Below are 24,828 nucleotides of genomic sequence, written 5' to 3'. Positions count from 1 at the left end.
CAGAAGCTCTCGGGTGGGGACCTGAGATTCTCCATTTCTAACCATCCCAGGTAATGCCAGAGCTGCTGGTGTGGGGCCCATACTTTGAGTAGCGAGCCTTTACATTTTTTCTTACTGATATGTAAAAGCGTTGTGTATATTAAGAATGACACATTGATGCAAATACTTATCCAGGTTGTTACTTGTCATCTAACATTGTGATAAATTTTGCTCTGGTTTTATATTTGTTTGTAGTCAAATATGTGAATAGTTTCCTTCATGACTTCTGGATTTCAGCCCTCACTCTTTGGTAACTTTGAGTAACCACTTCCCTCCTTTTCCTTCTCCCCTTCACTTTCGTGTCCCTATACTCATTACCACTACAGTTCTGCCTATGGGATAGTAGAACCAGAAAGCAAGTTCTGGCACAAACAGAAGTAAAGCAGAAGTGAGGATTAGGGCTGGCAGGTGCTCAGTTCTGCTCTGTGCCTTCTCTACCACAGGCAACAGATGCCCTTTATGAGGTGTTTGTGGGAAACAGGCTCCGAGCAGCTATGTTCCGACTCTTTCCTCAGCTTCTCATGACACTGCTCATCCAGATTCACCACAGCATCGGCCTCACCATGTCTGATGTCGCCATCCCAAGTGGCCTATACACAGAACAGGAAATGTCATCAGAGGTCACCCCTTTGTGGTACTGCCCATTGCAATCTCATTTCCCTTAACTAACACTTAATAAGCCCTGGGCACTGTGGTGGACACAAGGATAGCCAAGATGTGGTCCGATTTCTGGGAGAGCTTACAGTCTGCAACCCCATGAGATGAGACATCAAGATGAAATGCCCAGGAGTCATTCAGGGTTTTCATTGGTAGTCTTTGGTTTTATTGTCCCAAGGTAAATTTGGCTATCTGGGTCCAAATGCCCTGCAAAATAATGTGAGACATCATGCCAGCCCTTTCTTAATAAATCAAGGAGAGACAGAGACAAGCAAAACAGCCTAACCCCAAAACTGCACTGAATCATAGTGGCATGATTCCTCATTTTTGCTTTATTGCATAAAGAGATATTTTTAAGTCCCCATAGGGTCTCAGAAGTTTCTTAGTGTTGCTGTGGTCGTTGAATTTCTTTCAAAGGAAGTGCTATAATGTGGAATATTTAACAACACCAGACTAAGAGTCAGTAGACCCGAGTTTTAGTTCTCATTCATCCATTTAACTAGTTATGTACGCTGGGCAAATCTATTATTCCATGCCTCAGTTTCCTTACCTATAAGTGAAGTGGTCAGGAAAAGTGATCTCTAAGGACCCTTCCAGCTTTAAGATTCTCTGATGCTTTGTTCAGGATATCAGTTCAATAAGTAGTTTTAAAAAGCAGTGGGGGGATGCATTTTATGGGGTGTAAATCGTATCTCAATAAAGCTTTAAAAAAAAACAGTGGGTATCTGTTTAGTATCACAGATCATTTGTTTTATCATAGATCTCCTTCCAAACTCCTGGAGAAAAAAAATCTAATTAGATTTCATTTTGCTGAGAATTTGTGTGAAGGGCCTTTCTAGTTATTAGAGCATCAAGAGTCTTTTGGGAAATTTAGAAAGGAGAGAACTACAGTCCAGCAGCTGTCAATGCATAGCCCTTCCCCTGTGAGAGCAGGGTGATTGTGGTTTGTAGATTGGAGGGACCTACTTTATTCACCTGTGCTGTTTTTGTTTGATTTAGTTTCGCCATGCAGGCTACAAAGACTCTCCTCCTCAGGGCATTGTGCTGGCAGGAATTCGGCATCATGGAAAAGAATAAAGGATGGACTCTTCTGGAAGGAAAAGATTACCATCTTCAGGGAGTATTTCTCCTTGCCAAGTAAGGCTTCCTTGTAATGCATAAATCAACGTTGTTTTAGGTACTTTTTTCCCTTATTTATCACACCAACTAAGATTGAATAACCTTCTCATAAGAGGGTGGGCAAATATCCATAATGCCAAGCAAATTGTTCAGAGGTCCTGGCCCTGGTATACCTTACTGTATTCCTGAAGCTGGGCAAAAACTTCAGAGGGCTCCCAGCTCTGAGAAAGTGCCCTCTGGACGGGAGCAATTCCTGAGAGTCGTTCTGTTGGTATTCTGTGTTGCAGTGCATTGCTGGAAAGAAATCCCGTCCTTGCACATAAGATCATGTACTTGTTAATCCCTCTTCTTAACCGAGGGAATGATAAACATAAACTCACAGCTGCAGGCTTTTTTGTGGAGGTAAGACTCAGTCTATAGAAGCTGGATTCAGGAAGCCTACAGAGCAGCAGTACCTGCTTTCCTAGGCTCTATCCAACTTAGTGGCAGGCTGGGATCCCTCATAGGCGTAGAATAGAAATGTTTTTCAGATTCAAGCCTATTGAAATTCTTCTTTCCACACATTCATTATTCAGTACTCCCTGTGTACCTATAGCATAAGCATCACCCTGTAGTATATGTGCTGTATCATAGAGATTTCAAAGGAAAATATATATTTTGGAGTTGGTGGGAAAGTAAAACCCTTCATGAAAAGGACTTAAAGGTAATTTCTTTGGCTCATTTCTGGGTTCTTTCAGCTTTTGCAGAGTCCAGTGGTGAGGAGACTGCCCAGCATATTCTCCATTGCCCGCCTGAAAGACTGGCTACATCATGGAAATAATCTCTTTAGAATTATTGCCCTACGGGGACTGCGTAATCTTGTCAGACATGAGGTGATGGTAAGAGGGACCCCCAGACCACTGATTCTTAAGTCATGAATAAAACACCCTAAAAGGTTACCCAAGAAACTGATAACAGTTGAGGAGGAAAACTGGGTAGCCTGGGGTCAGGAGTGGATGGGAGAAGGTCTTTTTCGCTGCATATTCTTTTGTACTATTTGAATTTTATACCTAGGAAATATGCAAGTACTGACTATTAAAAAAATTAAACAAATTAAAAGAAATAAATTAAAAGTCCCAGTTACGTATATTCGTAATATTTCACACCTGAAATTTGTGTGGAAGTTATGTTCATTATCATCACAACCTGGTCAACATTCAGATGTCCCTTTATTCCTGGTACCATGTTGCCCTATGGAGCACATTGGACAGGCCATTGATCTGCTCTAAATCACTTGTCATCTAAGACAAAGATCTCTGACATTCATGTTGAAGAGAGCTCATTTTCCACAGGCCTAGCTACAAAACTAGGCCTGGATCAGAAGAGACAAGTGATCCAAGGCTTCGGTTTTGTCTCTTGACTTCTGTTTCTTTAATTTAAAAATATTTGTATATATCTGAAGCAAAAATGACAAATGTTAATAGATGTTAATTCTGTTTGATTGGATACATAAATGTGTGTTGCTTTATTCTACTTACTTTTTTATATGTACGTTTTAAACTTCATAACCCTGAGACTGCTTTCTTTTAGGAGTTTCAAAAGAGCAGAATCCCATTTCAGAATGGGAAGGACCATTAATGGTCCTCAGTCAAATTCTGCTTGAATTCCTGCCAAGGGATTTTTGAGCCTCTGTTTGGATATGTTCCATGTTGGGAACTCACTGTGACCTGAGCTAGCCATTCCACTTTATCTCATTGTTAGGGGAGCTCTTTCTGACAGGAAGCCCAAGTCCATATCCCTGGACCTTTCCCAGCTGGTCCCATTTCTTCCCTGTGAGGCAACTCACCACAGCTCTGTCCCCTCCTCTACATATCAGGCCTGCCAGTACTGAGAGAGGGCAATCGTGCTCTCTTTACTTCTCCATTCTGGACTAGCCAGTACTACCAAAAATTCAATGAACATTAGGTACTGAGTAAGGTGGGGAGCCCTCCCTTTGGTACCGGATGACATGCCATCAGAGAGAAGGTGACATGTTCCTTTTGGACACACAGAGGGAAGACATCAAGAGCCTGTTGCCGTGCATCTTAGACAGCTTATGTGAAACCAACGAGAAGATTGTTTTGTTGGCCATCCAGATACTCCTGCAACTTGTTGGGACAATGGATTTCACTACCCTGGCTGCCATGATGAAGACCCTGTTCTCCTTATTTGGTGATGTAAGACAATGAGGGAGGAGAGACTGGTGGGTAGTTTGCATCATAGCAAGTAGAACATGGGATAATAATAAGTACACTCTAACTTATGTAGTACTTTTTACTTTGAGAGCATTTTCAAATCTCCTTTCTTATAAGACCCTTCCAGGCAAACTGTGATGTTGGTAGGGCTGGTGTTATTGGTTTTTCAGATGAAAAAACTGAGGCATAGAAACTTGTCAAGGTAGTACCTTTCTTCAGGGGATAGGAAAGGAGTTTGTGTAGGAGAAAATATTCTTTCCTTTCAAGGAACAATCAGAAGTGGCTCAAGATGTTGAACTATACTTATAGTCCTGTTCCAAATCCCAAAGGTTTTTCAAAAAAGAAATACATGGAGCATGATGACCATCATCCCTGGAAGAAAAAAACATACCAAGGCTGAGATTTTCCATTTCAGCAAAACAGCTCGTGTGAATGGTTAATAACATTGTCAAAAATGGGCTTTGATGACTACAGGTGGGACTGTGCCCATTTCACATTTTTGAGAAAACAAGCAGTGCCAAAGCAGACAGTCTTACCATCACCACATTTGGTGTCTTGCCCTCAGCTACATATAGCTGAGTAGCCTCATGGTAGGAATTGGCTTTTCCATCCAGTCAGAGTTCTTATGAGCTAAGCATGAACTCGTCCAGTGAGTTGCTTCCCTTTGGACTCTCCCTTCATAGGTGAGACCTGATGTACATCGTTTCTCCGTGACTCTCTTTGGAGCCTCCATAAAATCTGTGAAATACACAGATAAGAAGGGTGTAGAGGACCAAGTCCTGGACAGCTTGGTCCCTCTACTTCTGTATTCTCAGGATGAAAATGATGCAGTAGCTGAGGTAATGCCTACTGTCAGCCCTGAATAACTTCAAATCCAGAGCCAGCTCTTCAAATAAGCATTCATATCTTTGAGGACAGGGACTTTGTAGTACCATCCTTATTCTCCATTTCCTCTGGTACAGAGCTACTTTTCAATTATTTTCCCTAAGTGAATTGTGTGAAAAAACTTACTTATTTCTATATAGCAAATTTGGTCTTTTGTGGGTAAGAACAATGTATTATCCCTCTTTATAGCCCCACCCCAATATTCAGCCTAGCACAGAGCCCGAAATACAATGCCCAACTCAACAAACTCTTTTTGTTGATGACAGTGATCATATTCTATTATCTTTCTTCTTTCATTTCAAGAACTGCCTCATGGCCTTGAGACCATGAGATTTGTGTTGGAGCTAAGTCAGAGATGGTAGCTTCTCTGACAATCTAGAGAAACCTTTACCTCTCCTTCATCTTCCAAGGGTTTCTGCCATCAGAGTTGTGGGTTTCCACTTAAGCCATCCTAGTCTTAACTGGATGGTGGGTGGGAGGTTGGGAATGTCACCACCTCTAGTACTGTCCCACATCTCAGAAGCCTGTCCATTCCAAGGTGCTAACTATGAGCACCATTTGTATCAACTCAGGACTGTAGGTTTAGGCCACAGGGACTCTGGAAGAACACTGGAGTTCTCACCTCCTTGTGCTCCCCTTACAGAAATGAAAGTTCAAGTTGCAGGTTCGGAGACAGGATTTAAGATTAAGGTGGGCCCTGGCACCTTATTATGGGGGAAGTTTTGTGGCTCTATAGCCATAAGTATGAAATATATCAGACCCCAATATAGTACAGAGCAGAGCTTCCCAACCAGGTGATGGGAAAATATACCCTGTAGGGGTTACAGGTGTTAGAAGGGATTGACATCCCACCCCCACCCTACCAGCCCTTGGCAATCAGGCAAGACCTAGAGCAGCCAAGGCTCTGAGCTTCTTTTCCTTCAAACCCTGAACAACCTCTAGCCTCCTTCAAGGCTCCTCAGAGGGTAGCCTAAGCAGAGAGGAGGGGATCTCATGTGATACAGGTTAGGAATCACTAGCAGAGAGAACATTATAAACACCCATATGTCCACCACCTAATCTAAGGAATAAAACAGGAATAAATCATACACCTATCCCCAATTTAATTCCCCAAGAACTAACATCCTGAATTTTATTTTTATCATTCCTGTGGTAGTATTTTTCATGTTTCAAAACTTTATACATTGTTGATATGTAAATATAGCACCAAGGTCCATGGTTCGATTCCTATACCACCCAGCTGCCAAAACAAAAACGAAAAAACTTTATATGTTGTATTATTCCAGAAGTATTTCAGTAACTTGCTTTTTTGTTTGACATTGTATTTATGAGATTTACCCATGCTGGATAGCTCTAGTTCATTTATCTTGACTGCTGTATAGAATTCCATCATATGATCTGCATTCATTCCATTCTCCTATTTCTGGACATTTAGATTGTTTTCAATTTTTTGTTATTACCATGTGGCCGTGACCATTCATATTTCCTTGCACACACGTGTTAGTTTCTTGAGGGCATAAACCCAGAAGCCGACTATCTGCTTATCTTTAACTTTACTAGATATTTATAAATTGCTCAACAAAGTAGCTGAACTAATTTGTATTCTCATCAGTCCCCAAAGGAATTTTTGTGGCCCAAATATCTAGTGGACCTGAGATAAAATACTGGCTTGGAGACTCATCAGAGATCTTGTATGGTACATGGGAGGTTCTCTGAGAGCAGTGAACAAGAGAAAAGGCCCATTTGCTAAATTTTGCTTGAGTATCTGGATCAGGAAGGGATCAATACGCTCTAGAGTTCCTTCCAACCCAGAGATGCCACAGGATGATAAGAAGTCAGGAGCTTCACCTTCCTATCTTGAGTGACAGAAAAACGGCATAGGAGCAGCAAGTGGGTGTGGGAGCCCTGTCTCTAGAGCAGTAGTGGGAATTCCTGCCCACATCTCTAGTCTGGGTATTACATTTGATAGCTCTCATTTTTGCCTGAGGCCAGTGGTTTCTACATCCTCCCCAGAACCCTGGAGGGTTTTTGGACCCCCTTTAGGGACTGTTTGGGGAATTTGGAGGAGGAGGGAAGGATTCTGGCTCGCTTCCACCCCTCCCTCACTTCAACCACAGTAATTGAGTTTTCCAGCTTTTCATATTGGACTTTAGTGTCAGTTTTATTGAAGAAAGATTACTTCTGCTAAAAAATATTTGAAAACACTGATCTATGATAATCTTTTTCACAGGAAAGCAGGCGAGTCCTAACTATATGTGCCCATTTCCTGAAGTGGAAGCTGCCCCAAGAGGTGTACTGCAAAGACCCCTGGTACATCAAACCTGTTGAAGTTGGGATGATCTGCAAATTCTTTGTATGTGAGCCTTAATGGCTTTGTTAACTCTTTCACATGCTGACATACTTTTTTTTTTCTGACATAGTTTTTAATGAAGGAACATGGCATAAAGGAAACATTTCCCATTCTTTTTCACATCAGCAGTTGGTATCTATGAAGTGTTTTGTACTGTGGATCTGTTTTTTCTGTAGTTCCCTCCCAATCGATTCACAAATGAATGATGCGTAATGGCAGCCAAGACCCAGATGGCACGCTTTCTCCTCACAAGCTCAACAAAGGCTGCTGTGGCTGATCTCAGAGGCTGGGTTGAGCCAGGGAAACCTCAGGAGGCCCATCCAGAGTTTTCTGTAAACTGACCCTAGAACCATCTGGATCCTACTCTGAAGACCCTAGGACTGACTATTCCCAGGAATCTTTTGTAGCCTGTTTAGGACCCAGACTTGCAGGGCTAGGAAGCCCCACATTGCCCTTGTGTCAGGCTTTCCAGTGAGGATTATCCATCTGACATGCAGCCAAACATACAGCTGATGCACTGATGACAGTATTTTCAGCAGGAAATTTGGTGCTATCAATGTATAAGACTGCAAATTGTCCACGTTGAATCACAGGTTCTATGAGAACAAATTCCTATTCTCCCCCTCCTATTGCAGAGGTACCTGTCCTTGTAAGAGATCCGCTGAGAGATACATTTATTCACACAATAAGAATAACATCCAATGTGCAACAGTCCAATGAGAACCCAAGGATTAAAACTTCCTGAGGGGAGCTTGCAAGTTAGAAGGGAGATAAAACCTCATGGAAGATTAAGTAGAAACTCGAGGTGGAAAATAAATGTGCCAACAGAGGAGTACCTGCAAAATGCGCAGAGCAGATTAGGTCAGGCAGGCGAGCCGTCAGGGAAGAGCTCATAGGGAGGAAGAGCTCAATCAAGGTAGAGCTTAGAGAACAAAGACTTAGATACAGAGAAGCCAAGATGGCTTCAGAAGCATTACAGGCACAATATGTGGCATGGGTGGGTGTGAGCAAGGGGTATTCAGAGAATTTGACATTGTCTAGGGGCTTCTTGTTGTGGCATAATATTCACTGAGCAGCTGTAGTTATTTCAAGCACTACTATACTCTATATCTGATATAGTCCCTGACCCTGGAAACTGTGGTAAAGCTGATCACTACTATTTCACTGCTTTGTACTCTTACTTTTTTCTCTATTTAGGGGAAAAAATTCAAGGGGAAAATTAACATCCTAGCCCAAACGTTAATGTATTCCAAGAATGCAAAACTTCCCATCAGAAGAGCAGCAGTCTTGTTTGTAGGTACAGAGAAAATTCTTTCACTTCTACAATCACTTTTATCCTGTACTTTCCCAAATTGTGCTGTTGAATATCCCCATTCTTTATGAAGATGACCTTGAAAGTATGTCCAGGAGAAAGGAACTGTGTTACCTATGGTACCAGGCACTTAGAAGTTCAATTTTTGGACTCTGCCTAATTATCAAAAGGCCAATGTTGCCAGCTGCTTAGGTTTTTTTAATGATTAAAACTCTTAGGTGTTGGGCCGGCCCGTGGCTCACTTGGGAGAGTGTGGTGCTACTAACACCAAAGCCACGGGTTCGGATCCCTATATAGGGATGGCCGGTTAGCTCACTTGGGAGAGCATGGTGCTGACAACACCAAGTCAGGGGTTAAGATCCCGTTACCAGTCATCTTTAAAAAAAAAAAAAAAAAAAAAAAAAACCTCTTAGGTGTTAATTTCCAAGAGCCAAATCCAGATCACAGACTCACTGACTTTATTCTGTGTTTAGGGCTCTTAACAAAGTACATGGATCACAATGAGCTCAGGATGAAGGGTACTGACTGGATAGAGGATGGTAAGTGATAACAGTCCCTGGATTTCGGGTGCACCCATACTTTGGAAGGTATCTGAGGCTGTGACTATGGGCAGACTCTATAGCAGATCCAGAAAGCCTAGCTTTTGCAGCAGTAAAGCTGTTGGTGACTTCAGTTGAATGGTAGTCTCCTCCCAGTTCAATCCCCCTTTAAGAAAGGATATGACCCTATTTGTCTGGAAATCAGCTTTGATGGTGTCTCAGGGACAGTTCCTGAACCTTGTCTGTCAGGAAGTAAGACATTACCTAAAAATACTGTCTTAGTAAATTATGATGATACCTCATAAGTACCACAGAGATGACTGTAGCCCTATTTTCTACAAGCAGTTGTCCTATAAGGCATTAGGACTTCATAACAGAGATGTTTGATAGTCGTATAAGGCAGCCATCATGCAAATGGTTTTCTGAACTGTCAGTGAGTAAAAATTTTCTATAATTGTACAGCCCTGCAGATTTAGCACTCAATTACTTATTCCCACTTAAGTAGTCCTACAATTAGAAAATACCATGAAATACTGTCTCACAATCCGAAAGTATTACTTTGAGAACCAAATTAAAATCCCAAACAATTCACTACTTTTAAAATAAAAACATATACCGTAACTGGTAAAACAGGTAGGCACTAAAGCTTATTTAAGAAAGATCATGACGCTTTTCTCTAAGGTTTCCTACTTCCTCAAAGATATCAGAATCCAAAAGAAAGGGAAAAAAATGTAGTATTCTACAGGGTAGGATTCTACATGGCTAATTCTTTTTAAATTTATTTTATGGTTTTGTTTTTTGTTTTTTGTGGGTTTTGTTGGTAGCTGGCCAGTATGGGGACCCGAACCCTTGACCTTGGTGTTATGATACCGCAATCTAACCAGCCAGCCCTACATGGCTGATTCTGTTCAATTAAAAGGAAAAGTATTTTCTAATCTAAAACACGAGGGACAAAATTCCTTTTTCCATTCAAAAGTTACCTATGTAGAAGATCTCTAGAATATGTATATAAAATTATATTCATATATATTAGGATGAACCATATGAAGTTACCATTTTGTAGGTCAAAAAGAGTCAAATCTCATATGGCGTAACCTAATGGAATAATCCCACATCCTCTTCCTTAGCGGTAGTTATCTGTCTTAGAAATAGGGTGTTCTAACTCTTTTTTGAACAAGTTTATGTCATTTACTACAGGTAATTTTTAAAGTAAATCTAAACCAAAAAAATGACAAAAATTTAAATATCATTTTAAACTGATTTCATGATGGAATAAGTTTCAATTCCTTTAGATTCCAAATTGATGTCTGCTCTCTTGTGTGTTCTATGGAACACGTAGACAAATCTCAATGCGAGAACTAAAAGAAACTAAAAAACAAGTAAAATGTTACAGTTTGGAAGTAAACATGATGAATTTAAAGGCAAAATACTACTTAGGAAATGAAAAGCTCCAAACTATGAAGAGGTCTTGAGCATTTTTGAGACCCTGGAGAATAAGAAATCAAAAAAGAGAGCCTTTTCTAAAGATAATACCAAAGACAGATCCATAAAGTAAAAAAATGATAGAGTTGTCTACATACAAATTTTAAAAACCCGCTCTGAGTGCTCACTTCAGCAGCACATACACTAAAATTGGAATGTACAAAGAAGATTAGGGTGGCCCCCACACAAGGATGACATGGAAATTCATGAAGCATTCCATATTTTCTAACTTTCAGAAGTCGGCTACTTGGAATTTGATTATTACAAAGGAGTGAAATATTTGGCAACTCTGAAACCAGTAGATTTTGTAGGCCAAAGTTGGAATTGATCCCCTGATGTACAAACTTTGTTTAGACACTGGAGACTTAGAAAAAGTTGGCCCTTTATCTCAGCTGCTACAGGCATGTTGCTTATTTGGTGTCTAGACCAGTGTTCATTTCCGTCGATCTTGGGGCTTTCACCTCTAACTTGGATTATCTTGACACTAGATCTGAGAGATCTGCTGCATGACCCTGAGCCCTCTCTGCGCATCATCGCCTCCCAGGCTCTGTTCCGAGTCCAGAAGGTGGGGTCTGAACCAGAACCTGAGCAGACAGTTTGCTGGTTGAGGAAGCTCATGGGATGTCTCTCTACCTAGAAATGCAAGGCGAGCAACACCAGGTAAAAACGAATCCTTTCAGAAACCACAGAAACAACTAATACCCGATTGTGTTTTTTAGACTTAAAGCAATGCTAGCATGAAGCTTCCTCCACCCATTTAATTGCCTCCGACATGCCCGCTCTTGGCTTAAATTTGTAGAAATAGAGGAAAATCTTGTGAGTTTTTGAGGCATGCCAGAACATCCATGAAGTTCCAGGCTTGATAACACAAATTTAGGACAGCTTCAAAAGAGATTCTAAATAAATGTTAATGTTGCAATGTTAGTATTGTTGGCTCTTCTGTCGGGCCCAGTCTACTTAATTGTCAACAATCTTAAGAAAAGAATAACAATCCATTCTTATAGCTTCATATTTATTAATGTATTTTTACAAAATCCCTTACAGCCGGTAGAGCTAGGGCTAGGTCTGGAGCTCAGAGACCGCTTGAGCCCATCGTCCAGTCTGGGTCACTTACCCTCCACATGCAGGTCTACAGCTAGGTAACAGGAAAAGGGTCCTTGGAGCTGTGGGTAAAGAAACAACAGGTTTTATTTTTAGAGGAGAGCTCTGCAGACCAGCAGTTCAGAGCCACTGCTTCACACACCGAAGAGCACACAAAAATAGCAACAAGCCAAAAGATACATGGGCGTGCATCGCACTAACTCTACTCCCACACAACTTGTTTACGAAGGATGTGCTGCACCACACCCAGCCGGACCTGAGGCGAGGGGGCCTGACTAAACTACTCTGTTTTCCTCACACAGCCTTTCTCCCTCCTTTCCCTTTCCCTTAAAAACCTTTAACCAAGAAATTTCTGAAGTGATGTAATGCTAAATCTGTCCCAATATACGTGAGGCTTCTACTCCTTCCCTCTTTCTTTCCATTTTCCCAATTCCCTCTCCTACAACTGCTATCAGATCTTCAATTGGCTGTAGGATAGGAACTATTATTTGTTGAGTACCCACTGTCTGCTTTAAGCACAGATGGAGAAAATTTTCTTCCAAGCAGAAATTTTCTGGGAAAGAGATTAATTTGTGGTGGGTGAATACTTTGATAAGCTGCAGGTGAAAGGGTGAGAAACCCCCAACAGCACGCTGGACTATTTAGAAGTCACTATTAGTATAATTCCCAAGCTCTTGTTTGGTTGAGGAACATAACCAGACAACCAAAGGTGAACTATCTAGGGCAGTGGAGAGGCCTCTTGGAGGTAATAAGGGAAAAGAGAAAGGAAATGGGACAGCTGGCAAATGAAGAATAAACACATCCAATGGTGAATTGCATTAAGTTTTTGTTGTGCAGTGAGCAATATGAATTCTTATTCACTCTGTCCCCCAGTTTTCACCCCTGTTGTTCCTCTGCCAAGACATTTTTAGGGACAAATTTCTCTATTATTCAGAGTGATTTAGATTTGTCTTCAGGGATGTGCCAACACGTCAAGTGTGATTTCTTGAGGATCACTGCCCAAGAGAGGTCTTCATATCTGGGGCTAGCAGGAGTTTTGAGCTAAAATGCAGGCCCCAGTTGCCTGAAGAATTAAATCTTCACCTTCAAACATACCCAAGAGTATACCTTGAGGGTGGTCACTAGATGCTAAACTTCAATGCAAAGAGCACATTTACGTGCATCCCTTATTGTATCCTTCTTATTCTCACTGCATGCAACCAACTTTACTCTCCACTTTTGAAATAATCCATTCTATGGATTATCCAATAAAAGTGAATGACATTTATTGAGTGCTTACAATTAGCTAGACTGTTAAGTGCATTATATAATTAACTCTTTTAATCCTTGTAAACACTCCATGTATTATTATCTTCATTTCTCAGATGCAGAAGCTGTGGAACTGAACATGAAAGTGACTTGGCCAAGGTCACACAACTAGTAAATGTAAAAGCCAGGATTTAAACCCAAGTAGTCTGGCTCCAGAGCCCACATCCTTGGCTGGTTTGTTCTGCTCTTCTCCAGTCTGCTTTTTCTATCTAATGAGAATAAATTCAGTTCTACTCCACAATTAATCTCAGTTGCTAAACTAAACTTATGCCCCAAATAAATTCATGCAATCATACAAATGTGGTAAAGGGCTGTTGAGCCTCAAATAATTTATCAAATACAAAGGCTGGACACTTCTTCCCTAAAAGTTAGTGTGCCTTATTTTATTTCTTAATAAGATATACTGTAGAGAGGGTGGAGTTTGAGCAAAAGTGGTGGTTATTCTTGAAGAATATTTTTTGAATCCTTGATTTGATCTCATGAACTATCCCAATCTCACAGCAGAAAACGGACCTCTGGTGACTGGAATACACCGTCTTTAAGTTTTTATGTTTAAAGGTAAACGAATGAGTGAATTTACTTTTTTCAAATCCAAAAACTAAAGGGTTTATGCCCTCAGAGGCTAGGTTTACAATGCAGTTTAAATCTCCAGTGCCATGTAAGAGGTTGAATAAATCCTTTTTCTTTGCTCATATTTATACTAGAGTCCCTTTCCCTCCAGGTGGATTTTTATTTTCTGAGTAATACCACCAACAGGGAGTAGCAAGCACAACAATGCTTATTGTATTTTGTTTATGCTTTATTGTGTTAAAATTCACAGAGAAGAATAGCCACCAGGAGGTAGGACTGCTTTTTACTAAACTACCTCAACAGTTGGGAAGGGCTGAAGAAGCACTTAATAGTGATTTAATTAATAAGTCTATTTAGTCCATATAGCTCCATTATTTTTATACAAGGCTGTCCTCAGAGATAGATTTATGTTTCTTTTTTTTTTTTTTTTTTTTTTTTCTTTAAAGATGACCGGTAAGGGGATCTTAACCCTTGATTTGGTGTTGTCAGCACCACGCTCAGCCAGTGAGCGAACCGGCCATCCGTATATGGGATCCGAACCCGGGGCCTTGGTGTTATCAGCACCGCACTCTCCCGAGTGAGCCACGGGCCGGCCCTAGATTTATGTTTCCATGGGATTTTTAGTACATGCAAAACAAAAATGTCTGGACATTTAATTTTGTTATAATATGTTGAAATAAAAGTTCAATGTAATAGAATGTCATTTGGATTTTATTTTTATCATGTACTATTAAATTGTATTGTTCATTATCTATTACTGGCCCATCTGTTTCTTTATTATTTTAGATTCTCACTTTTTTTACTTTGAGTATTGCTTTTCCCCCTTACACTGAGATACCTATTTTGTAGGAAATTATTTTTTCTCTTATTGAAAGATTAAACCATCATGTAAATAAAAGATGGGATTGGGAAAGGGGGGAATCTCTCAGGCACCAGCCCCGACAAGTAAAACTGTACTAGGTAAAATTATAAAAACAGCTCGAGTCTCTCTACCCCTTCTAGCTTCCTCCTCCTTCCTTTTCCCAGCTTTTTGACTCCATGCTCCTTGTTGTCTCTCCTCTTAGGAAAGGATCTGATGAACTCACCTTTATGTAAATGATTAATAATGCAAGGTCTAAGGAAGTTAACTCATTAATTCTTCCAGAGATTCTTCCTCCCTTTTTTTTTTTTTTTTGGCAGCTGGCCTGTACAAGGGATCCAAACCCTTGACCTTGACCAACATGCTCTAACCAACTGAGCCAACCGGCCAGCACTTTTTTGTTTCGTTTTGTTTTGTTTTGGCAGCTCTTGCTCTTTAACAGGATAGAATTCTTAAGCCAAAGGCATGAACCTCTAATTGAGAAATTTTAAGCATTACTGAGCAGAATGGAGAGAGGAGGTATTTGGAGATGGGGTTGGAGTTAAGGATGGGGAATGGAGATTTTCCTGTCATCCCTGAAACAGTATCCTACATCTTTCAAAACCCTCCTCAGGACGCTGCTGAGGATGAGAATGAGACAGAAGAGAGAGGATCATTAACAACTGCTTTCTATTATACAAAACAGAAAGGGAAGTCATGGATTCTATCCTTCCCGAAAAATGGTAATGACTTCCAGACTATAGAATGACTTACTTAAAACACAGAGTGCCAGTTTCTGAATGATTCAGTTATCGTCTGCGCTTTCATCTGATATCCAAGGACGACAGCACTAGTTTAAAATGTTTCCTATGAGGGCCGGCCCGTGGCTCACTCGGGAGAGTGTGGTGCTGATAAAATATTTCCTATGGATACTAAAGATTTCGTATGCGGGAACTGTCACACACACACCCCTTTTATTAAACAGAAACTGTGGCGTGAATATAGAAAAGGAAATTCTTAAAAGGAGACGGGATTTTGGAAGAGATTAGAAGGGACATGAAATTAGGAATCCAGAAAAGATATCCGCCTGTGAATTGGATTAAAAGGTGGAAAGGTGAGACTATAGAAAATATATTAAATAGGCTCCAGCCTTATTTTTTATTTATTTTTTTTTTTAAAACGATGACCGGTAAGGGGATCTTAACCCTTGACTTGGTGTTGTCAGCACCACGCTCAATCAGTGAGCTAACCGGCCATCCCTATATAGGGATCCGAACCCGGGGCCTTGGTGTTCTCAGCACCATACTCTCCTGAGTGAGCCACGGGCCATCCCGGGGCTCCAGCCTTATTGTGCATTGGTCCCTAGGACACGTTACCAGTGGAATCTTCCCCCAGACCACTTTAGAAGACTACAGTTAAGGTAAAGCAACTGCCATCCCAGCCACTCATGAGTTCAAAAGAGGTCACAGTTCTACACATGCCACCAAGGGTGCACCTCCCAAGCCTTTGTCTTTGAACAAACTACCAACCAAACCAAACGAAACCAAAACAAACCTACGAAGCCAACTGAACTTAAGCTCTGATTGTGTATCGGTTCTTAGGAAATTCCTTCTTTTGGTCAAGAAGGGCAGTACACTAAAAAGGAAAGGAATTTTTAGGGAGTTCAAATGTGGCGGCCTTAAAACTGAAGAAACTGATTTTTACAAGAAAGACCTCAGGCCTTTTCCCTGCAATAGGCTTGACAACTTCTAACGAGTTTTTGTGTTGTATTATTGCCCAGATTATCATTTCAATACAAGCCCCCATAGAATTATAAAGTCTGGCCAACCAATCCCACTGCATTTTAGTAAAGGTTTATATGGAAAAAAAATTTTTCAAATAGGTTTTAAGCCAAACACAGTTCACTACTTCCTTTGTGGTAATCTGTTTTAGAGCTTTAAAAAATTTTGTCAGAATTTTTAGATTTCTATGCAAATCAAAACCACACTGAGATACCACCTAACCCCAGTTAGGATGGCTAAAATCCAAAAGACTCTGAACGATAAATGCTGGCGAGGTTGCGGAGAAAAAGGAACTCTCATACATTGTTGGTGGGACTGCAAAATGGTGCAGCCTCTATGGAAAATGGTATGGAGGTTCCTCAAACAACTGCAGATAGATCTACCATACGACCCAGCTATCCCACTCTTGGGAATATACCCAGAGGAATGGAAATCATCAAGTCGAAGGTATACCTGTTCCCCAATGTTCATCGCAGCACTCTTTACAATAGCCAAGAGTTGGAACCAGCCCAAATGTCCATCATCAGATGAGTGGATACGGAAAATGTGGTACATCTACACAATGGAATACTACTCAGCTATAAAAACGAATGAAATACTGCCATTTGCAACAACATGGATGGACCTTGAGAGAATTATATTAAGTGAAACAAGTCAGGCACAGAAAGAGAAATACCACATGTTTTCACTTATTGGTGGGAGCTAAAAATTAATATATAAATTCACACACACACACACACACACACAAACACAAAACCGGGGGGGGGGGGGGAAGAAGATATAACAACCACAATTACTTGAAGTTGATACGACAAGCAAACAGAAAGGACATTGTTGGGGGGGAGGGGGGGAGGGAGAAGGGAGGGAGGTTTTGGTGATGGGGAGCAATAATCAGCCACAATGTATATCGAGAAAATAAAATTTAAAAAATAAATAAATAAAAAGAATTTGTAGATTTCTAAACCAAAAGCCCTTTGTAAAACTGTTTCCGTCAATTGCATCATTAAAGTGATTGAAAATATTCTTTTGAAAATTTATAAAAGCATCTACTAATTCATGGCCTTCAAAGTTTTTACTATTTAACAATAAAATTGTGATATCATCTTGATTGCTAAAAGAACCTTTTAAGATGTTTGAAATATTAATGTCATAACACCACTCAGTCCTCATCACTGCCAAAAGTGAGATAAAAATGTGAAATAAACATTAGTTAAGTGGTCTCATCTTGAAACCAAAAGAGTAAGTAACTGAATCTAAAAATAATACAAAAGCCCTGTACCTCAACATACTCTTTAGTTTTAAACCAGAATATTAAATCAGTTAGGGCTTATTTGAAATTAAAATACAATATTTAAAAAGAAAAAAAGGGAGGAGTTTGGATATATTTAAAAAGAAAAGGGAAGAGTTCAGATAATTTGTGTTTCTTGACTTACAGATTTATTAAAGTGATAATACATATGTTCAAAATTCAAAAGTTATAATTATTCCCAGCCATTCAGTTCACTGCCCTGGAGGCACCCGGTGTTACCGGTTTCTTATATCTCCTTCAAGATGTAATTATGCGTTTATGAGCAAATATGTATATTCTTTCCCCACCTTTTTTTACAAATGATGGTATTCTATGCATATCATTCTGCACCTTGCACTTTTTCCTCTTGATAAAATATCTTTGAGATTTTTCTATATTAATCCAAAAAAGTTTTCTTTCTTTTTTTTTTTTTTTTTAATAAAGATGACTGGTAAGGGGATCTCAACCCTTGGCTTGGTGTTGTCAGTACCACGCTCAGCCAGTGAGCTAACCGGCCATCCCTGTATAGGATCCGAACCTGTGACCTTGGTGTTATCAGCACCGCACTCTCCCGAGTGAGCCACAGGCCGGCCCTCAAAAAAAGTTTTCTTATTCTTTATTCCTGCTCAGTATTTCATCATATTTCTCATATTAATCGTCATTTAGGTAATGTCCAGTCTTTGACACTTAAAAACAATACTATCGTATTTATGGACATACATATTCACACACGGCCAAGTGTGTCTTTAGGATAAAATCTGAAAAGTGGAGTTACTAGGTTAAAAGAGATGTAATTTGTAATTTCAATTAAAAATTCTTGCCAAATTGACTTCCCTAGAGGTAGTAACAGTTTACACTCACCCCAGCAATGTAAGAGTGCTTGACCTACCACATCCTTGCCATTACAATGTAATAGTCATTCACTCTACAAATATTTATTGAATTCTTTCTATGGGCCAGGCACTGTTCTAGGTAATTGGGAAATAACAATGAATAAAACAGACCAAAATCCCTGCCCTAACAGGGTTTATATCCTAGCAGGGGGAGAGAAATAATATATAATATAATATAAACAATATAAAATCACATAATATGTTAGAAGCTGGAACATGCTCTGGAAAAAAAGATCAGCATACAGGGAATCAGGAGTGTGGTGGTTCTGTGGAGGAAGGGGTACAATTTTAAATAAAATGGTAACAATAGGCTTCATTGAGAAGGTGATATTTGAGCAAAGACTTAAGTGAGGGAATTAGGCACGCAGAGATCTGAGGAAAGAACAATTTGGGCAGAAGAAATAGCCATTTCAAAAGTCCTAAGGTACTACGATTTTTTAGAGTATTTAAGGAACCACAAGGAGGACAGTATCACTAGCGTGGGGTGAGAAAGGGGAGAACAGCAAATGAAGGCAGAATTATACAGGGGGCCAGATCCTTACAGCCTTGTAGGTGGTAACAAGGAGCTTAACTCTGAAAGAAAGGGGAAGTCACTGGAGCATTTTCAAACTTTTGGATTTTTGTCAATTGAATAGGTTTTAAAAACGGCTTTACAGTGGTTTAAACTTGCATTTTTTTTTTTTTATTAGAAAGATTGAGCTTCTTTTCATGTCTAAAAGCCATCTGCATTTCCTTTTTTTTTTTTTGTCGTTTTTTCGTGACCGGCACTCAGCCAGTGAGTGCACCGGTCATTCCTATATAGGATCCGAACCCGCGGCGGGAGCGTCGCCGCGCTCCCAGCGCAGCACTCTACCAAGTGCGCCACGGGCTCGGCCCTGCATTTCCTTTTTTAAGACTATTCAAATCCTTTCCCCATTTGGGGGGAGTTTGTTAGTCTTTTTCATGTTGATTAATAGGAGCGTTTTATACATTGAGGAAATTAGCCTTTTGTCTGTTACTTTAATTACAAATTGAGTTAACATCTGAGATAGTCTAACCACCTAGGTTTTGCTTTTGTTAACATTTCAAACTTTAGAATCTTAGTGGTAACAGTGCAATTGTAAATGGAAATTAATTCATGATTCTCTACCCCTGTGCCATATTTTTTGTTTAAATCAATCATTCAGAGAAAAAGAGCTTCTGAAATGACAAAAGTGCTTAGAAGTTCTTAGGTGAAGTTTTTAATAAATTGAGCTTATCAGTAAAAACAAGTAGTAAAAAAAGGTATCTTAGATATCATAGCATACATACATGATGGTGAATTTATAGCATACATGTTATTAAGCTTATTTTTTGAATAAGTACAAAGCTCACAAGATATAAGAACATACATAGTAAAAGGTAAGTTTCCTTGTTCCTATATCACAACTATTGAATTCTTCTTCCTGTTGAATTCAACTATTGAATTCTTAATCTGTTACTGAATTAAGTTTGGGCATTTAAGAGTCAGTAACGTTGAGATGACATGCTTCAAGATGTGGAAATAAAGTAAATTAGCATTGGTTGGAAAGCAGCCAATTGGTTCTGGTGCAGTAGGAAAACTAGAAGAAATAGTAAGTTATAATTGTTATTTGTATACAAGCTTTCACATTTTTTTCCATGGTAATTGTGTACTTTAGATTTTATTGTATGGCCATATTACAGATGAAGAAACAGGCTTAGAGAGGTTAAATAAACTTGCCAGAGATCACAAAATCAGTAAATAGTAGCAAGGACTTAGACTCGAGGCTCTTGAGTGTTGATGTTGCTATCTTTGGGTATTACATACATCCTCTCATAGGTTTGACTTTTCCACCAATACTGTCTGCTTTAGTGCTAATGTCTGGGGTGGTTCTTAGCTAATAATGTTCAGTTTTCCAGTTTCCCTGGGATTGCAGAGGAGTAGGATTAACCCAGGTATGTAGGGATTCAGGAAATAAAAATGACCCTAAGTTTTGGTCTTAGGTAGAATGGAGTCTATGTGTCAAGACAGTTTCTCAGAGGGAAATTTTAAAGAAAATGCTGTTCTGAAATATCTTCTGAAATATGGTCAAATTGAATGCCTTGGGCATAGATTTGATAGATAAAGTCCTTAGAATTAACATTTCCAAGTTAAATTGTGCTTTTCAGTTTCTCGTTTCCTTATCTAAAGTCTAACAGGGGTGCAGATATCACTCAAGTGTCCCTGTTAGTAGGGCTGACACTACTCTCCCTGTAGGGACTCAGCTTAAGGACCACAACTTTAGTTTTTCCTTTGAGAAACAAGAACAGTAAGAATAGTGAGATCAGATCTTGCCCTCCCCCACAACCATCAACTGCCTTTTTTTGACAGTTAGGAGGTTAGGCGACTATTTTTTCCTAAGAGGGACATGTGCAGACCAAGTGCCTGCTTAGGGCATACCAAAGCTGTGGGGTGAAAAAGGAAAACAAAATTTTGGGAAAGAATTTCAAATGGAATAGCCATCTTGGGAAAATTAATTACAACTTTGTTGGCCTTTCTTACGCTTATTATGTGGTTTAGAGTTGCTTATATTTTGAATTATATTTGGCAGGGTGTACACTGTAATCTTTTTTGTCCTGGAGCCTGTAAAGATCTTAATCAGGCTCTTAGCACATGCTCTGGGGGAACTCTGAAATATTAAACTGCAGCAGGGAAGCTAATCATAGAGGTTATCACACAATGGAATCAAAATAGAAACAAACTTCATGTGTATCTGGCTCAAAAATGAAGGGCAGAGTAAATCTGTTTTGCTACCCATACTTCATTTTCTATTCAGAAAAGCTCAGTTTTGTGTTAAATGGACATGCCCCAGGATAATAAGAAAAATAAAACCAACACAGGGGAGAGCATATTGATTTTAAAAAAAAAGAAAGCATGTAGGTGAGGCTGAATCTGACAGATGCGTCCTCAATTTTTTAAATTATTTTTTAAAAGACAATGTAGTTTATTAATATTATTTTTTACATTCTAGGATGTTGTTGTGGAGCAGCTGGGAGGGAGGGGGAGAGGGGAAAGGGGAAAGAAATGGGATGGAAGAAGGAGGAAGGAGGAGGGCTGGGATTGAGGCCTTTGGCACCCCCCTTGTTCCCACAAGGGAGACTGGGGGGCTTCCAGCAGTGGCTTGGTCATTGCCGGGCTGGGTGCAAATGTCAGGGGGATGTGGCAAAAGCCCTCACCCCCCTCCATCCCAGCTTGGGAACCCAGGGCCCTTCTTGCTGTGGCTTGCTGGTCATTGCTGGGCTGGTTGCACATGTCAGGGGGTGCGACAAAGGCCCGGGACCATCAGCCCCCAGCCCTCGGCCCCCCCCCAGCCCTGGCTTGGGAGAGCCTGGGGTGCTTCCTGCAGTGGATTGGTGGTCACTGCTGAGCTGGCTGGGGGGGGCGGTAAGTGTGGCCCAAGGCTCCCCACCACCCTGGCTCGGGAGGCCCAGGGTGCATCCTGTGGCACAAGCCACCTAAATTTTATTCAACTGTTAATAGTGAACCCCTGAAAAGTTTTGAGAAGGAAAGTGACATGATATAAATGGGGTTTGAGAAAAACTAGACTAGTAACTAAATATAAGATGGATTGGAAGAGAAGTGATAAAATCAGGAATCCACAAGATTTAGTGATTAAGTGTAAGGGATGAAGGAGGAGGGGAGTCAGTGATAACAAAGAGGACAACGTGGGCTATTTTTTGTGTGTGATTGTGGCAGTACTGTTTATTGGAAAACCAACATCAGTCTGGGTGCAGTTGAAAAGGGGATAGAAAAGAGAACTCTTTAAATCTGCTTTATTTCATAAGGAAAATAAGGTAACTCAAGAGTATTTTCCTTTTATCTTGGCTTCATTTTCAAGGCCCATACTTCCTAATAATTCAATTCAGGACAGTTTGAGAACGACAGCATGGCAAAAGCCATGGAAGCAAATGATTGATTGTACATAAAGGGTGATAGATCAGGAGAATCAAAAGACAGATGAAAATGGAAGGCCTTACATAGACAGGATATGACTTACTGAAAATCCAAAATTTGAGCACAGATCTAGTCCAAAGAGAAGAGAAAACAGGTTTCTCAGTTTTTGTTTGTTTAGTGGATGACATTTCAGAGCTGCTTCTTTTGTTCTTGGATTATTTTCAAGCCAGCAATGCCCCTCAGTTCAAGACTAGATGATCTGAAAGTCATAGCAAAAGACAAATCAATATCGTGCACATAGCAGGCATTTAGTAAACATTTGTGGAATGAAGAAATGAAGAGTTTTCAGGAATTAGTGAATGTATGAAATAGAAAAGGAATCAGGAGAATCAAATCCAGCACAAAGACTGCAACTCACTGAAAACCAAACTATTAAAGAGATGAGAAATGGGGCAATGAGTCTCTGGTTTTCTTTATTTGGTTTATAATTCCTGAGAGCTGTTTCCTTTTATCTTGTTTTCTTTTCAAAGCCAGTATCAATGTCTACAGTTCAGATCTAGATAAAAAAGAGATTGATCAGTTATGGCAAAGGCAAAAAACTTGAGACTTCTCAGCTCTTGTGATCTTGTCCAGGACCCCAGGATCTTGCCCAGTTATGAAAGTCAGGCTCCCATGGTGTAAACTAACTTTTACTCCTTGAAAAATTCTGACCATGATGTTTGCATTTGACAGACCCAGTGATATTTCTCAACAGTTGTTCCAAACCTTTACCACTGTCAGCTCCCTACTGCATGTTGCTCTATTTTCCAATCAGCAGAGCATCTCGCAGGTCCTGCTTAATCTAGATTTAGCTTCCAGATAGGAACTCTGAAGAGGAAGGCCAGGCTCTTGATTTCTGGCTTAGCCACCTTCTCCAGGGCCTGGCTACATCAATAATCCCTTCTCTTTTTTAATCTTCTGTTTCTCTCTGCCTGCTCCTGCCCCTAATTATTCACATGTTTTTGAGTTTCCCCTGTCCTAAAAAATACCCCATCCTTTGCCTCTCCTCCATTAAACTTCTTAAAGAAGAGTTTCTACTTCTTACTTCAACTTTCTGACCTTCCTCCCATTAGCCCCTTGGGAGAAATGCCCTCGCCCGTCCAATGCCAAAGGATGGACACGGAGACACAAGGTACGACAAAGCAAGACTTTAATGGCAGTCTTGCAAGATCAGATGTCTGATGGGCAGGCACACCCTAAAAGTTACATCCAGCAATTTATTCCCTAATGTGCAAGTCCCTCCTCCAGTTCCTCATTGGCTGAGTACTATGGGGTATACAATCTTCCTGAACATCACCTAGGTTTCGTTATTTCCTTATAAGTTATTTATTGTTCACTTCCTGCTGACAGAAAGGGATGGACTCAAGACAAGTCCGGAAAAAAGGCCTGCCAAAAAAGTCCTGAGCAGGGAGAAGATCCAGGAAATGAAAAGAAAAGAACTTGAAAAGTTATTTTTCAAAGGTGACATACTGTTTCAGCGACTTTCTGGGAATATGCATTCTCTGAGGTTGTCATACCTATAAGCTGGTTAAGCAGCTTTTGTTAGGCTATTCTTGAAAATGAATCACTTAAGCTATTTTCTTACACCCTCAGCTACAGTAATAGGGCTTCAACCTCCACTGTGGTATAGAAAACTTCTCTGGCAAGGGTCACCAAAAATAAAGGAATGATAATATGAGGTCTTCTGTGAGTTCCTCATCCTATTTGAATTCTCTGCAGCACTGGACTCTATGGAGTATTTCTTTTCTGGCCTCTGCTATACCACTTCTTATTGTTATATCTCTCTGGCCACTGTTTTATATTCACTCCTCAACTTCTGCCCACCATTAAAATGTTGGTGTTCCTAAGGGTTCTACCTTTGAGTCTCTTCTCATGCCAACACACTCCCTGAATGATAACCTGCTCTCTTGGCTTCAGGTACCACCTGAACATTTCTAAATCCTCATGTCCAGGCTGCCCCCACTCCTGGAGCTCTCTGCTGAGCTGGAAGCTCTCTTAAATAAGCATAGTAGGTTAATTAGAAAACAAATGAACCACTACAGGAGGACCTTCATCTATCTCGCCTCCACTAATCCTGACGTTTCTTTGTTGACAGTAAAAGAAGTTAGGAGGAGGGTTGATAGTCTGTTACAGACCCCTGGGCACTAATGATGAACCTTTTCCCAATGCACATAACCAATCCTCTAAGGAATTAAATATGCATGGGGAGAGAGTCTCCATGTGGACCTTTGTGCCAGCATCCCCTCCAGAGAATAGAGTGATGGTTCTGATGTCAGCAATACCATTTGCTGCAATGGTCCTGCAGCAATACCTTCTAGAAGGAAGCAGAGTTGGAAGTATCATATGTGTGGTTCCGTTTGAGTTCGAGTTTTTTGGGAGAGATAAGTTTTTGCTTGTTTCCTTCCCAAGTCCCACCCCTCTCTCTGTGTGGAGAATAGGAGATAGGGGCTATCTTTTGGACCCAATAGCCTCCACTTAACTTCCCACAAGCATCCCAAACT

The 24,828-nt window shown here is 40.3% G+C and overlaps 1 protein-coding gene and 1 non-coding gene across 2 annotated transcripts in view; both read left to right on the top strand.

The window, feature by feature from the left end:
- Positions 1–13,351, top strand: part of MROH8 (maestro heat like repeat family member 8) — a 51,176-nt gene extending 37,825 nt beyond the window's left edge. Inside the window, exons 14-24 of the mRNA XM_063098698.1 lie at positions 483–673; positions 1,696–1,833; positions 2,103–2,217; positions 2,553–2,693; positions 3,846–4,010; positions 4,712–4,867; positions 7,144–7,266; positions 8,461–8,560; positions 9,049–9,114; positions 11,085–11,256; positions 13,062–13,351. Of these exons, the coding sequence (XP_062954768.1) occupies positions 483–673; positions 1,696–1,833; positions 2,103–2,217; positions 2,553–2,693; positions 3,846–4,010; positions 4,712–4,867; positions 7,144–7,266; positions 8,461–8,560; positions 9,049–9,114; positions 11,085–11,233 (1,344 nt within the window). The 3' untranslated portion in view covers positions 11,234–11,256; positions 13,062–13,351. The remainder of the gene's footprint in view (positions 1–482; positions 674–1,695; positions 1,834–2,102; positions 2,218–2,552; positions 2,694–3,845; positions 4,011–4,711; positions 4,868–7,143; positions 7,267–8,460; positions 8,561–9,048; positions 9,115–11,084; positions 11,257–13,061) is intronic.
- Positions 10,717–10,822, top strand: LOC134365438 (U6 spliceosomal RNA). The gene has a single exon (XR_010022099.1). It is a non-coding gene; the product is annotated as a U6 spliceosomal RNA (small nuclear RNA).
- Positions 13,352–24,828: the final 11,477 nt, after the last annotated feature.

Source organism: Cynocephalus volans, chromosome 1 (assembly GCF_027409185.1).
Source record: "Cynocephalus volans isolate mCynVol1 chromosome 1, mCynVol1.pri, whole genome shotgun sequence".
Classification (NCBI taxonomy): domain Eukaryota; kingdom Metazoa; phylum Chordata; class Mammalia; order Dermoptera; family Cynocephalidae; genus Cynocephalus; species Cynocephalus volans.
This window is presented reverse-complemented; position numbering and strand designations above follow the sequence as displayed.